The sequence below is a fragment of the Hyperolius riggenbachi genome, chromosome 2 (genome assembly GCF_040937935.1).
Source record: "Hyperolius riggenbachi isolate aHypRig1 chromosome 2, aHypRig1.pri, whole genome shotgun sequence".
NCBI classification, from domain to species: domain Eukaryota; kingdom Metazoa; phylum Chordata; class Amphibia; order Anura; family Hyperoliidae; genus Hyperolius; species Hyperolius riggenbachi.
The window spans coordinates 272761465-272778044 of NC_090647.1; the positions used below are offsets into that span (position 1 = coordinate 272761465).

Here is a 16580-nt window from a genome sequence, read left to right on the forward strand (position 1 = left end):
AGTGCAGTTAGGGTGCAAAAAAGTGCCACACATGTGGTATCGCCGTACTCAGGAGAAGTAGTATAATGTGTTTTGGGGTGTATTTTTACACATACCCATGCTGAGTGGGAGAAATCTCTCTGTAAATGGACAATTGTGTGTAAAAACAATTAACAAATTGTCATTTACAGAGATATTTCTCCCACCCAGCATGGGTATGTGTAAAAATACACCCCAAAACACATTATACTACTTCTCCTGAGTACGGCGATACCACATGTGTGGCACTTTTTTGCAGCCTAACTGCGCTAAGGGGTCCAAAGTCCAATGAGCACCTTTAGGCTTTACAGGGGTGCTTACAATTTAGCACCCCCCAAAATGTCAGTACAGTAAACACACCCCACAAATGACCCCATTTTGGAAAGTAGACACTTCAAGGTATTCAGAGAGGGGCATGGTGAGTCCGTGGCAGATTTCATTTTTTTTTGTCGCAAGTTAGAAGAAATGGAAACTTTTTTTTTTTGTCACAAAGTGTCATTTTCCGCTTACTTGTGACAAAAAATAATATCTTCTATGAAGTCACTATGCCTCTCAGTGAATACTTTGGGATGTCTTCTTTCCAAAATGGGGTCATTTGGGGGGTGTTTTATACTATCCTGGAATTCTAGCCCCTCATGAAACATGACAGGCGGTCAGAAAAGTCATAGATGCTTGAAAATGGGAAAATTCACTTTTTGCACCATAGTTTGTAAACGCTATAACTTTAACCCAAACCAATAAATATACACTGAATGGGTTTTTTTTTTATCAAAAACATGTTTGTCCACATTTTTCGCGCTGCATGTATACAGAAATTTTACTTTATTTGAAAAATGTCAGCACAGAAAGTGAAAAAAATCATTTTTTTCCCAAAATTCATGTCTTTTTTGATGAATATAATAAAAAGTAAAAATCGCAGGAGCAATCAAATAGCACCAAAAGAAAGCTTTATTAGTGACAAGAAAAGGAGCCACAATTCATTTAGGTGGTAGGTTGTATGAGCGAGCAATAAACCGTGAAAGCTGCAGTGGTCTGAATGGAAAAAAAGTGGCCGGTCCTTAAGGGGTGTAAAGCCCTAGGTCTTAAGGTGACAGTCTAACATCCGTGTGTTATAAATATTACAGGTGTTATCATTACCATCATTTAAAAAGATTGTATTAACTACCAGTAATTCTATCAGTTACTCATTTACTGTATACACATGGCTTACAAACAGTGCAGCTTTCAAATTACTGTTGCTTGAATTTGCCTCAGTTTGATTCAAAGGCTGTTTGGCTGAACAAGTCCACAAATGATAGATTGGAAATGTCCTCAATGATCACCGTCAAAGTGACTTCTAGAGTCTGGAGAGAAACAACTACATTCAAATACACCAGAATGGCATGGTAAGATTGCCAGGGGAGTGATTTACTATAACATCGTAATGGTTATTACATACCTTTCTCAAACAAAATCTGCCGATGTACAGACGGGAAGTCACTAAGCTGAATCTTCCCGTCTGTGATGGCGCCCCAATTTTCTGATGAATCACTGGACACTTTATAGAACGTATACTGCAAAGTTTGCCCTTTTTCAAATATAAAGTATTTTTCACGCACATTTCAATGACAATCCAAAATGCCTAAGCTTATGCTGGATCAAATCAAAACAGCAGACAGTTTTAGCTTTCTTCTGGTGCTCATTTCCCCATATTTCTGCTTCCAAATATATGGGGCTTTACAGGGGGGGGAGGGGGGGATCCCCCATTAATAGCCAATCTATTTTTAGGTTGGTGGGAGGAGCTTCACATATTTGAAAGGCGTATCATCTTGTTGTCTGGTATGGGCTTTTTAACAATGACGATTGCAATGATTTGCAGCCCCACCACAACCTCTCAGTACGCTTGAGACAGATTCAGCTGGTGGTAGGATATCCCCTAAAACTTACCACAAGGTGTTCTTGGGGTGGACTACTCCTATTCAGGTGGAAGCCAGACTCAGTTTCTGGTATGCAGAATGTTTCTGTACATCATAGAAGCTCACTGGTGGGACAGATGCCATTGTATATAATCTATTGACTGCAACCCCATAAAGGCAAGAAATCATACTGCAACTTCAGATGCATAAATAAGGCTACTGGGTTTTCATTCCATCACCAGTGAGATGTCTTCTTTCTTCCTATTCTATGTGAACCTGTCCATTCACCACTTTTTGTATTGTTGTAACTATAAATTGTGTTTATAATTATGTGACTGTTGTTGCTCTCTGGACCTACATTTCCTTATAGCCACTGTTGTGATGTGAGACCCACATCCTGCTGAGAGAAACAGGCATTTAGGGCGTGTAGAGCAACTGGAAACTTAGGCGCAGCCAAAGACCGCAATGTAAACTGCATCTATGGCAGCGCAGACGTGACAATTTTCCTAAAGTAGGTGAAAGAACACACAATAATAAGACTGCATTTTGAGTAGAAGGATATCAGCTGTACAGGCATACTTATTTGTTTCATGACAGGTTCCCTTTGACAAATGCCATGTTTACATCTAGCTATTCTGTTGTTTTACTTAGAGGAAACCTGGGTTCTCTTCAGCTGCAAGTTCGGCTCCGGGATGAGACTGTTTTGCCATCTGATTACTACAAGCCTTTGGTTCAGTTGCTGTGTCAGGAGGTTAAAGCTTCCTACAAGGTAATACACGCTAGGAAGTATGTCTGGTCTGTGCTGCCAATATATGGCTTATTGCTAGATTTTGGAAGGACCACCTGCAACTGTGCTACTGAACAAAATATGGTGGATCTATCATATGGAAAAGATGTTATATTCCTTCAGATCTAAAATACATCTGTTTAACCAGATGTAGATGCATTGGAAGTTATGCTTTTATCTTGGACAACCATCGGTTACCTACATCTTTAATTGCCTTATATAGAAGGGGTGGTTGCCTGCTTTACAATGCAGATTCTTCCATGGTATTTATTCTCTATTTTTTATTTTTTTTATGACTGTTGCAGTATTTAATATATTATACTTTAATCACCTGCCGGTATATTTATGTACTTTTCTATTCCATGTTCTGTTTATTGAGCATTTTTTGATACCTGAAAAAAAAATTAAAGGGAACCTGAGATGGTCAATACTGCAGTATTTATACTTACCTGGGGCTTCCTCCTGCCCCACGTGGTCCGTTGACTCCCTCGCCCATCCTCTGTGGCTGCTACTTTGTTCTGTGGTCACCTCAGGCAAATTTGCCAGTTGCGTTCTTCTGCGTGCCCCCGTGGCACTCCCTCAGCCGGTAGCACTCTCCAGTAGAGGGAGCGCGACATGGGGGGGGGGGGGGGGTGGCGCGCGTCAGAGCATGACTGCGTGTTACTGGCTAAATTACCTAGGGGGCCATGGGACAAGGGAGTGGCCGAGGAGGATGGCAAGAGAGCCCACGGACCAAATGGGGCTGGGAGAAGCTACTGAATACTGCAGTATTGTCCATCTCAGGTACACTTAAAGTTATAATAAGTATTACCTGAAACAACATGTGTTGGTTTTATGGCCCTTTTTCAATTAAATAGAAAGCAAGAAAATCCTCAGAATAAATTTCGCAGTACTTTTCATCAACTTTTGCTACTTTTTCATAAGTTATTTTAAACAGAAGGTGAGTAATTATCTCCTAGGAAAAAAAGGAGTAACAGTGAATTGATTAAGGGCATATTTGGGCAGCCTGCAATCTCTGTGATGCTTGTTCTCTTGCCACTGCTCACAGGCTATTAGAAAGTATGGCTTCAGCAGGGACGGATCTAGAACAAGTTGCCCCAAGTTGCGCCTGGGGCAAGGTCAGGTTTTGGCGCCTAAAGTGCCATTCCCCATCCAAATTTTGCCGCCTTTTTAAGAATTCAACAAACTGCGCCTGGGGCAAGAGACCTGCTTGCCCCCCCCTAGATCCGTCCCTGGGCTTCAGGCTGGATGGGGGAGAAAAGTGAGCAGGCCATTGGAGTTATATACATGCCCGGATTTACATCACAAGAGCCTATAGGCACAGATGTTCTAGCACCCTAGACTTTACTCTCCTTGAACCCACAAACCCCCCACTGAAGCGCACCACATGTGTGCTGGCTTGCCCAGCTGTCACCTCTTTCCTAATTCCTCTGCCCGACCCAGGTAGCCGCAGGTGTCCCTTAGTATTAGGTAGCTAGTGTATCCTATCATTTATGCTCTGCTCAGGACACTGCATAGGGAAGGAGGGAGGCGCTTGAGGACAGGAGTGAGCCGCCTCTCTATCATCAGCCGCCTGTAAGCATTTGCCTACAGTGCATTGGGGAAAATCCGGCCCTAGTTCTATACAATTAGTAATTACCGTATTAATAAGATACAAAATTCCAGGTATCCATGCAGATAGCATGCAGCTTAGGCTCAACACACACCATACAATCTTGGTTGTTCAATCTTACCACTTTCATGTAGTATACGAGCTTATCCAAACAAATATTCAAGGTATTTTCAATCTGTTGGCCATTATACTACATAGATTTGGTAAATCTGTACAACCAAGATTGTATGGTGTGTGTTGAGCCTTAGAACTGAGCGACACACAGCAGCTGCAGCATTTGTTTGGCTGACTTCCAAGCTGCATGCTATTTGCATCTCATCAGTCTTCACTACAACACATTATAAATGGACATTTAGATTATTAGCAATGCCGCCTTGTGACTTATTTTAAGAAGCCCTTGTTAAAATAATGTATTATCCGTTATGTTATGCCTTTTTATTTGCAGCGGGAAAAATGTGGACATTTAATAACACTGATAGATGAGACGACGTCAGCCGAATGCAGACAGGAAGTGGCTACAAACCTTGTGAAGATTTTCTTAGGACAAAATCTAGCAAAGGAATACCTGGATCTTCTATTCAGACTTGAGCTGGACAAAACAAGTAGGTGAAATCTATGTTGTCTCCATGGTACTGAAGTTTAATACCCTATGGGGATAAACTTTTAACTAGCAGGTGCCAGTTTTGTATTTTAATTTATTTATTTTACTTTATTTAAAATAATGGCCCAAAAAGAAGCTCCACTCAGTGACATTTTCAACACTCAAATTGTCCTTTAAAGGCATCTGTATGTCATGCATGTAATTACATACCCTACTACTAACATTACAAATGTTTTACCTAATGGCTGAGCAGCCAGCCATCTGCGTCTTTCTTTCAGCGACAGGTAAAGCACTGTATATACACAACATCACTGTGGCTGGTTCTATACACAAACCAGTGTGTGACCAGATCTGACCCACAGTATGGAGTATTAACCACTTGAGGACCGTAGGCTTTACCCCCCTTAAAGGGAACCAGAGAGGAACGAGGGGTGAAAAAAGGCAAGGATTTTATACATACCTGGGGCTTCTTCCAGCCCCATAAGCCTGAATCGCTCCCACGCCGCCATCCTCAGCTTCCTGGATCCGCCGGTACCGGGCCCGTCACTTCCGGCGGACGCGGCCAATTGTCCGCATGACAGGGGCTCCCTCCATACATGTACGCATGCGGCTGCGCAGTAAGCAGCCACATGCGTATCTGTATGGGGAGAGCACCCTGTGATGCGGAGAATTGGCCGCGTCCGCCGGCCGACTTGCCGACTCGCTGCAATGACGGGACCCGGTGGCGGCGGATCCAGGCAGCGGAGGACGGCGGCGTGGGAGCGATCCGTGCGTATGGGGCTGGAGGAAGCCCCAGGTATGTATAGTTCATCCCCTCTGGTTCCCTTTAAGGACCAGACCCTTTTTTTTTCCATTCAGACCACTGCAGCTTTCATGGTTTATTGCTCGCTCATACAACCTACCACCTAAATGAATTTTACGTCCTTTTCTTGTCACTAATGCTTTCTTTTGGTGCTCTTTGATTGCTGCTGCGATTTTTACTTTTTATTATATTCATCAAAAAAGACATGAATTTTGTCAAAAAAATGATTTTTTTTAACTTTCTGTGCTGACATTTTTCAAATAAAGTACAATTTCTGTATACTGTACATGCAGCACGAAAAATGTGGACAAACATGTTTTTGATAAAAAAAAAAAACCATTCAGCCTATATTTATTGGTTTGGGTAAAAGTTATAGCGTTTACAAACTATGGTGCAAAAAGTGAATTTTCCCATTTTCAAGCATCTCTGACTTTTCTGACCACCTGTCATGTTTCATGAGGGGCTAGAATTCCAGGATAGTATAAATACCCCCCAAATGACCCCATTTTGGAAAGAAGACATCCCAAAGTATTCACTGAGAGGCATAGTGAGTTCATAGAAGATATTATTTTTTGTCACAAGTTAGCGGAAAATGACAGTTTGTGACAAGAAAAAAAAAAAAAGTTTCCATTTCTGCTAACTTGTGACAAAAAAAAATGAAATCTGCCACGGACTCACTATGCTCCTCTCTGAATACCTTGAAGTGTCTACTTTCCAAAATGGGGTAATTTGTGGGGTGTGTTTACTGTCCTGGCATTTTGGGGGGTGCCTAATTGTAAGCACCCCTGTAAAGCCTAAAGGTGCTCATTGGACTTTGGGCCCCTTAGCGCAGTTAGGCTGCAAAAAAGTGCCACACATATGGTATTGCCGTACTCAGGAGAAGTAGTATGTGTTTTGGGGAGTATTTTTACACATACCCATGCTGGGTGGGAGAAACATCTCTGTAAATGACAATTGTTTGATTTTTTTTGTTTTGAATTGTCCATTTACAGAGATATTTCTCCCACTCAGCATGGGTATGTGTAAAAATACTCCCCAAAACACATTATACTACTTCTCCTGAGTACGGCGGTACCACATGTGTGGCACTTTTTTACACCCTAAGTACGCTAAGGGGCCCAAAGTCCAATGAGTACCTTTTAGGATTTCACAGGTCATTTTGCGACATTTGGTTTCAAGACTACTCCTCACGGTTTAGGGCCCCTAAAATGCCAGGGCAGTATAGGAACCCCACAAATGACCCCATTCTAGAAAGAAGACACCCAAAGGTATTCCGTACGGAGTATGGTGAGTTCATAGAAGATTTTATTTTTTTGTCACAAGTTAGCAGAAAATGACAATTAAAATCAATTTCCGCTAACTTGTGACAAAAAAATAAAATCTTCTATGAACTCGCCATACACCTAACGGAATACCTTGGGGTGTCTTCTTTCTAAAATGGGGTCATTAGTGGGGTTCCTATACTGCCCTGGCATTTTAGGGGCCCTAAACCGTGAGGAGTAGTCTTGAAACCAAATGTCGCAAAATGACCTGTGAAATCCTAAAGGTACTCATTGGACTTTGGGCCCCTTTGCGCACTTAGGGTGTAAAAAAGTGCCACACATGTGGTACCACCGTACTCAGGAGAAGTAGTATAATGTGTTTTGGGGTGTATTTTTACACATACCCATGCTGGGTGGGAGAAATATCTCTGTAAATAACAATTGTTTGATTTTTTTACACACAATTGTCCATTTACAGAGAGATTTCTCCCACCCAGCATGGGTATGTGTAAAAATACACCCGAAAACACATTATACTACTTCTCCTGAGTACGGCGATACCACATGTGTGACACTTTTTTGCAGCCTAGGTGCTCTAAGCACTGGCGAACTGAGGGGGCTATTCCGGGTGTCTGGAACCTCCCCCCTGCACTGAGCTGTGTATTCAGCCAGGGAAGCCCGCATAATATAAACAGCCTTATTCTCCCTCCCTTCTAACTTCTGGTGCCTCCCTCCAGCTAATAGAATGAGAGAGGCAGCCCAGCTTCCCTCACAAGAAGATGCAGCCTGCAGTGAGAGAATGTTGATTATGGAGTCCTGGACTCTCCACAGCACAGAAGTGTCAGACATGATGAAATTAGAGTGCAGGCAAGCTGGTAAATATGCACAGCATGATGCAGAGCTTGCCTGGAGGGTCTGTGGGCAAACATCTGTCTGGTCTCTCCCCATTGTTATAATGACTGCATGTGTGGGTAAGGTGTTTAACAAGCTGAAAAGTTTTTGACAGTCCCTAGACTCCAGGAGGGCTTCTTTCTGACTTGTGTGAGAGACTGACAGGGACAGGAGTCCGATTACAGGCAAGTAGCCTGCAGTGTTCTCCCCAGGCTCTTTTAGCCGGGTGCTCCACCCGGCTAGATTTGGTGACCACCCGGCTGTCATTGGCTCACCTCCTCACCACCTCCTATGCTGTAAGCAGAGTTGCCCTGCATTTTCATCTTTCCCCACCCGGCTGCTTTTTCATGCCACCCGGCTACTATTTCATACCACCCGGCTGGAAAATAATTCTGGGGAGAACACTGAGCCTGTGTGATGTGGGACTGCAATACAGATAAGTTCTCTGCTCCATCTCAGGCTATTCTCAATTTCTCCACTCCTCTCTCTGGGCTAGTGCACGCCAAAATGACAATAGCAATCGCTAGCAATTTGTGAGTGTGATTTTGTGAAGTGATTTTCAGAGCGATTTTTGAATGAATTGCTCAAAAACATGCTACATGCAGTATACCTGCGATTTTGAAAAAATCACAACGCTACTGTGGGAACACTGTCACAGGGTAACATTAGCCAAGCGCTTTTCAAATCACTGTTGATTTGAAAAATGCTCAGAAGCACTCTTGGTGTGCACCAGCCCTCCCTCATTCACCTTTGTTTCCCTCTTCCCCTAGAGCTGGCTGTGTGTTCTTGTCATACAGGAAAGCTAAATAAAAGTGGAATCCTGGTGAGGCAAAATATTATTATTTAGTATTTATATAGCGCCGCCATCTTCCGCAGATGCATATATCCCTGCATCATATGGGTATCGCTTGCGCTATGTGACACTATGTAGCATATTCCACTGAATTGTCCAAACTCTATCTCCTGTTCCTCTCTTGGGGAGTTGTTCCAGCGCTGTACCCCGTTCACATTTGCTGCTACCAGAAGCCCTCAGAAACACTTGTGTCCTTTAGTACTTCCAAAGACAGGCAGCTCTGTAATACGCCAGCGCACTTTTGTGCATGGGCAGTATGGAACCACCTGTATTCGGAAGCACTCGGGGACATACGTTCTTCTGGACCTTTCAGGAACCCCCCCCTTAAAAATCCTGCGTTTGCCCCTGCTAAGGGGCCCAACGTCCTATTCACAGGTCATTTTGAGGCATTTGTTTTCTAGACTACTCCTCACGGTTTAGGACCCCTAAAATGCCAGGGCAGTATAGGAACCCCACAAGTGACCCCATTTTAGAAAGAAGACACCCCAAGGTATTCCGTTAGGTGTATGGTGAGTTCATAGAAGATTTTATTTTTTGTCACAAGTTAGTGAAAAATGACACTTTGTGAAAAAAAAAACAATCAATTTCTGCTAACTTTTGACAAAAAATAAAATCTTCTATGAACTCGTCATACACCTAACAGAATACCTTGGGGTGTCTTTTTTCTAAAATGGGGTCACTTGTGGGGTTCCTATGCCGCCCTGGCATTTTACGGGCCCAAAACCATGAGTAGTCTCGAAACCAAATGTCTCAAAATGACTGTTCAGGGGTATAAGCATCTGAACATTTTGATGACAGGTGGTCTATGAGGAGGTGAATTTTGTGGAACCGGTCATAAGCAGGGTGGCCTTTTAGATGACAGGTTGTATTGGGCCTGATCTGATGGATAGGAGTGCTAGGGGGGTGACAGGAGGTGATTGATGGGTGTCTCAGGGGTGGTTAGAGGGGAAAATAGATGCAATCAATGCACTGGGAAGGTGATCGGAAGGGGGTCTGAGGGGGATCTGAGGGTTTGGCCGAGTGATCAGGAGCCCACACGGGGCAAATTAGGGCCTGATCTGATGGGTAGGTGTGCTAGGGGGTGACAGGAGGTGATTGATGGGTGTCTCAAGGTGTGATTAGAGGGGGGAATAGATGCAAGCAATGCACTGGCGAGGTGATCAGGGCTGGGGTCTGAGGGCGTTCTGAGGGTGTGGGCGGGTGATTGAGTGCCCTAGGAGCAGATAGGGGTCTAATCTGATGGGTAGCAGTGACAGGGGGTGATTGATGGGTAATTAGTGGGTGTTTAGGGTAGAGAACAGATGTAAACAATGCACTTGGGAGGTGATCTGACGTCGGATCTGCGGGCGATCTATTGGTGTGGGTGGGTGATCAGATTGCCCGCAATGGGCAGGTTAGGGGCTGATTGATGGGTGGCAGTGACCGGGGGTGATTGATGGGTGGCAGTGACAGGGGGGGATTGATGGGTGATTGACAGGTGATCAGGGGGTTATTACAGGGAAGAACAGATGGTAAATAATGCACTGGCGAATTGATAAGGGGGGGGTCTAAAGGCAATCTGAGCATGTAGGCGGGTGATTGGGTGCCCGCAAGGGGCAGATTAGGGTCTGATCTGATGGGTAACAGTGACAGGTGGTGATAGGGGGTGATTGATGGGTGATTGATGGGTAATTAGTGGGTGTTTAGGGTAGAGAACAGATGTAAACTTGGGAGGTGATCTGACGTCGGATCTGCGGGCGATCTATTGGTGTGGGTGGGTGATCAGATTGCCCGCAAGGGGCAGGTTAGGGGCTGATTGATGGGTGGCAGTGACAGGGGGTGATTGACAGGTGATTGACAGGTGATCAGTGGGTTATTACAGGGGGATAGAGGCATACAGTACACGGGGGGGGTCTGGGGGGGAGGGTCTGGGGAGAATCTGAGGGGTGGGGGGTGATCAGGAGGGAGCAGGGGGCAGTTTAGGGCATAAAAAAAAGAATAGCATTTACAGATAGTGACAGGGAGTGATTGATGGGTGATTAGAGGGGTGATTGGGTGCAAACAGTGTTCTGGGGGGTGGGCAGGGGGGGGGTCTGAAGGCTGGGGTGGGAGATCAGGGAGGCTGTGGGCAAAAAAAAATGTGTGGTGTATACTTACTACTGCTTCCTCCTCGCTGGTGGTCTCTGGAACAATGAGACCACGAGGCGAGGAGGAAGCGTGTATAAAGCACTTTGTTTACCTAGCAAAGTGCTTTATACACTTAATTTTGCTCGATTGCGGATTTCCTTCGCCCGCCAACACTGCTAATTGGCCGGGGACTGGAGTCTAAGTCCCCGGCCATCGATCCCCGGCGGAGGATCGCGTCACGGATGACGCGATCGCTCCGCCCATGCCCGTACAAGGACCGCCGCCTCTGTGCATGCGGCGGTCCTTGCGGGATCCACTTTCCGGCCGCCCCTGTGCAGTGGGCGGTCGTTAAGTGGTTAAATAGAGTCTTAAGCCATAAAAATGACCTCTTCTTATTGACCAGTTCTATTAAGCATTAACATCATAGCTGATACGCCACATCCCCGCGGCAGAACGAGGTATCTATACCCCCAAAATTCCACAACTTTCCAGGTCGTGGATTTTTCTGCCTGGGGGAGGCAGACCTTTGCGCTTTAGCTCGGCCTTCCAGTCCAGTCAATCTCCGCCGATCTCTGCCTCTCCCCGCCCCTCTCAGTAAAAGAAGACAGAAGGGCGGGGAGAGGCGGAGATCGGCGGAGATTGACTTGAGCAGAGGCAGAGCTACTGCGCAAAGCTCTGCCTCTTCCACGAAAGATCACTGAATTTTGCCCCGGGAATTTTGGGGTAAAAATACATGGTTCTAGCGCGGGAATGCGGCGTATCAACTATGATCTTAATGCTTAATAGAACTGACCAATAAAAAGAAGTAATTTTTATGGCTTCAGACTCTCTTTAACATACATGCTGCCCACACCATCACTGTAAGCAGGATGGGGAAGGACGGGCACACAGCCACCAGCTTAGGACTGGCAAATAAGTTTTTATATATACACTGATGTTTTAGGGAACCATTTCAGTGGTGAAGCTTCTACCCTGGTTGGAGTTGCACCTTATATGGAGGTTTTGGATGTGTCTACACATTAACATGAACTTTAATGATTCAACTAGCCATCGGTCACTGGTTGCCTTTGAATATTTGACATGTAGATGGGAGAATTTAAATTATTTTTCTTAATACTTTACCTTAAAGGACAACCGAGGTGACATGTGACATGATGAAATAGACATGTGTTTGTACAGTGCCAAGCATAAAAATAACTATGCTGTGTTCCTTTTTTTCTTTCTCTGCCTGATAGCGTTTAACATCAGGTATGCAAGTGACCGTTTCTGCCCTGGTCAGGACCTAGTCGGACTGGGTCAGACTATAGCATAACCCTCACATATAAGTAATTACAGCCATAAAATAATTTCCTGTCAGTAAATGGCTTCTGAGAGCAGGAACAAGATAAGAAGGGTCAATAATTCATAGATTTGAGCTCTGGCATACTTCAATGAAGGTGTCATTGAGTAGAAACAATGAACCAGTAAAAACTTAGAAACTAGATTCAAATATAAAATAAAACCGTGGGATATCTAAATAAGCAATTTTTAGTAGGAGGAGGATAGAAACAATTGTTTTTCTCATCAGTTTATTTTCACCTCGGATGTCCTTTAAAGCAGCAGTTTTAATGCCTTTGGTAAGTCTAGCTAATTTCCAGGTATCTCAGTCCAAATAGGTAAGTACCAATAGTGTTTGGGTTAGTAGGGTTGGTAATGGTTAGGGTATCCTTCAGGTAAATTAGCTACCAAGTATCACTAAGTACTTGTTCCCAAATATGGATAAGTCTTAAGAGAGTTTTGAACAGGGACAAAAGAGATTGCCTAAGCAGGACAAGTGTAGCACATATTTGCAAATGTGTGGAACCAATGTCTCTCTTTTATATTAGAGATGGTTAGGTTTGTTTCCAGTTACTGCAATGTTTATATTACAGTGTACTGTACTGTAACTGTAACAGTAAATGCCATTAGTTGGCTGAGACGCTCCTCCATGCAGGCCTACAGAAAAATGCTACTGCTTGGTTTCAGAGCACTTATTTCAGTCTCTGTGCATAAAATTAGGGTGGTTCTGTTAGCATTAGGGCAGAGTAGGATGAAGATAGGGCTAAAGTGAGCCCGAGGTGAAAATAAACTGATGAGATAAACAATTATATTTATCTTCCTGCTCCTTGAGACTTGTATCCCAATGGTGCTATTTTATATTTAAAGAGAATCTGTATTGTTAAAATCGCACAAAAGTAAACATACCAGTGCGTTAGGGCACATCTCCTATTACCCTCTGCCACAATTTTGCCGCTCCTCGCCGCATTAAAAGTGGTTAAAAACAGTTTTTAAAAGTTTGTTTATAAACAAACAAATGGCCACCAAAACAGGAAGTAGGTTGATGTACAGTATGTCCACACATAGAAAATACATTCATACACAAGCAGGCTGTATACACCCTTGCTTTTGAATCTCAAGAGATAGTTTCTTTCCCCCTGCAGCTATCTTCCACTGAAGTGTCAGGCTGTTTCTTCCTGCAGAGTGCAGACAGCTATGTCTGTATGTAATTCCTCAGTATGTGAAAGCCCAGCCAGCTCAGAGGAGGATTTATCCAGCTTGTAAAAGATAAGAGAGAAGAGAGAAGCTGCCCTAATCTAAATAATACACAGGCAGTGTGCAGAGAGGGGCCTGGAGGGGGGAGATGCATTACAGAACCACAACACTGAAGAACTTGGCAGCCTTCCAGACACAGGCTGACAAGTCTGACAAGAGAGAGATAAGTTGATTTATTACAGAGATGGTGATAGTAGAACGTGCTGCAGTAAGCCAGAACACATTAGAATAGCTTTTGGAACTTGTAGGATGATAAAAAACAGGATGTAATTTTTGTTACGGAGTCTCTTTAAACATTTTACAAAGTTGATTGAATGTTTTATTGTCATTGCTAATTGGCAGTCTATTAAGTATCCCAGAGTTAACATACACAAAATATTGACCTTTTTCTATCTATACCTTGCCCGTGGAAGTTGTATACTGCCAGGAAAACTTTTATGGCTGTAATTTGCTTATCAATGATGTTTACTATATTTCCAATAAGGTACAACAAGAAAGAAGAAAATTAACTCTTTCAGGCAGCAAAAATAAACAGAGTAAACCAGCCTTGTTATTATGTTTTGAACTTTACATACACATGTTTATCTCATCATGTCACATTTACACTTTAATGGTTACGTTTCCACTAGTGTATCTGTTTGTTAAAGAATACTGATACATAGATGGTCTAAAGGTGGGCATTAACAATACAATTCCCTAGATAATTGATCGTCCAATTCGATTGTTATGATGAATCAGAAAGGATCATTCAGGCCCATTAACGGAAGCAAAACGAATTAACCAATCCGATTGGTTAATGTTTTTCTATTCGTTAGTGGGCCTGAACGATAATTTCTGATCGGTCTTAATGATCAGATTGACGATTGTCTGGGGGATTGTATCGTTAATGGCAACCTTTAAGACAATGTTTAATGATGCAGGTTGTTTGGACACTAGACTTCACTTACACTGGCATTGCAGTGGATTGGGTCATGCAGAGGCAGTAAAATACAATTTATTGGGGTTGCACACTTGACTTAAAGAGACTCTGTAACAAAAATTTCATCCTGTTTTCTACCATCCTACAAGTTCCTAAACCTATTCTAATGTGCTCTGGCTTACTACAGCACTTTCTGCTATCACCATCTCTGTAATAAATCAGCTTATCTTTCCCCTGTCGGACTTGTTGCCCTGTGTCTGGAAGGCTGCCAACTCTTCAGTGTTGATCTGCTATGCACGCCCCCCTCCAGGCCCCTCTATGCACACTCCCGTGTGTGTGCGTGTGTGTGTGTTATTTACATTAGCCATCTTTTCTGTGCTCTCTTATCTTTTACAAGCTGGATAAATCCTCTGTTGTGAAAGGAGTCACATGCTGAGGAATTGCAGACACGGGCAGAGCTGGCTGCAGGAAGAAACAATCAGCCTGTAACTCTTCAGTGGTTGAGAGCTGCAGGGGGAAAGAAACACACAAATAATCTCTTGAGATTCAAAAGGAAAGCTGTATACAGCTTTCCTTTTGAATACAGCCTACTTGAGTATGGATGTATTTGTGTGGGACATACTGTACATCAACCTACTTCCTGTTTTGGTGGCCATTTTGTTTGTTTATAAACAAACTTTTTAAAACTGTTTTTGACTACTTTTAATGCGTCGGGGAGCGGCGAAATTGTGACAAAGGGGAATAGGAGATGTCCCATAACGCACTGGTATGTTTACTTTTGTGCGATTTTAACAATACAGATTCTCTTTAAATTAGACAGCAACAGAATACCGGTACTGAAAATCAATTACATACCTGTGTTGAATTGTATAGTATGGAGGCTGTTTTGTTTTATTTACATATATCAATACCGTACCAATATATTCTCCAGATCTCTATTGAAACCATTGAATCATTCACATTAGCCTCTGTCCCTCAAAAGGGGATTACAGACTAATGTCCTTACAATAAACAGGAAGTCCAATAACAACCGCACCTATGGATAGTGACGTGCTGTGATCACCCCTGGAGTCACAGGGATTCAATACATCAGTTGGAAGGATCCGCACTGTCTTTAAAATCTGTATTTAAAGCTCTTTAAAAAGACATAGGCATAATGTCAGTGTGTGCTGGGTCACCATTGACGCACAGCGTTTCGGATAGCAATCCTTCTTCAAAATAGTTCCAGTACACACTACCTAGTGCTTTAAATAAATACAGATTTTAAAGACGGTGCGGATCCTTCCAACTGATGCTTACAATAGACAGAGACACAGAAATTACTGATACTGCTATCTGGCAATAAAGAATTGTGATATACAGCCTTACTACTTCCACAGCGCTTGCTGTTCTTACTCATTTGGATTTATGCTGCAGTTCCTAGTTCAAAAGTATTGCTATTTCCATTCTTGCATATATCATGCCTCACCCCTTGGCACACCCCCACCCATTGCCATGCTACCATCCACCAGGTATCCCCTCGCTGCTTGCCAAGTGACATTATTACATGGCCACTGCACCATTTCTGTGGACAGACCGATAACATGGGGATGGGGAGAGTCCATAGCCAGAGTCTGATCTGACTTGGGAGCTCACTAGAGTTCAGTGCTGTTGAGGTAGTAAGGCTGTATATCCTTAGTGCCCGGTAGGGGGGCAGTGACTGACTACAGAATTAAACTAGATGGGGCTAATCCTGTATTTTGTGGGAATTAACCACTTATGCCATTCGTGGCAGTATATTTATGCCCTGCAGGACTTCAGTTCCTGCCCAAAGGCGTAGGTATATGTCTATTGCTGCGAACGGCCGCCGCTCGCTTCTGCGCGCGTACTTGTTGATGCCCAATAGCGTGTTCCCATTCCCATTCTTTAATCTAAGTCCCAGTGTCAGGCCTCTTGCACACTGCATGCATTTCAGATTCCGATTCCGCTTTTTAATCTGTTTTTTACATCCGATTCCGATTCAGATTTTTAATCTTAACTGCATGCTGCGTTTTTTGATCCGTTTTTCTGTTGAATGTATTCAAGGAAAATCGGAAACGGAATCGGAAACGGAATCGGAATCGGAAAACGGATTTGCAGTGTGCAGGGAGCCTCAATGATTTCCGGCATCAGTGCGATGCCGCGATCATTGTAACTACTGGAGTAACATGTCCATGCATTACTTCCTATGCATGGGCGAAGACATCTTGTGGTCAAATAGTACAATTACACCCAGGGCCGGATT

General features: G+C 43.5%; 1 protein-coding gene across 4 annotated transcripts in view; it reads left to right on the plus strand.

Annotated features, from left to right (window-relative positions):
* Positions 1 to 16580, plus strand: part of LOC137546350 (ras GTPase-activating protein 4-like) — a 200002-nt gene that overhangs the window by 140510 nt on the left and 42912 nt on the right. For all 4 annotated transcript variants that reach the window (XM_068268685.1, XM_068268684.1, XM_068268688.1 and 1 more), the window contains 2 exons: positions 2565 to 2682; positions 4758 to 4914. In XM_068268685.1, the coding sequence (XP_068124786.1) occupies positions 2565 to 2682; positions 4758 to 4914 (275 nt within the window). The remainder of the gene's footprint in view (positions 1 to 2564; positions 2683 to 4757; positions 4915 to 16580) is intronic.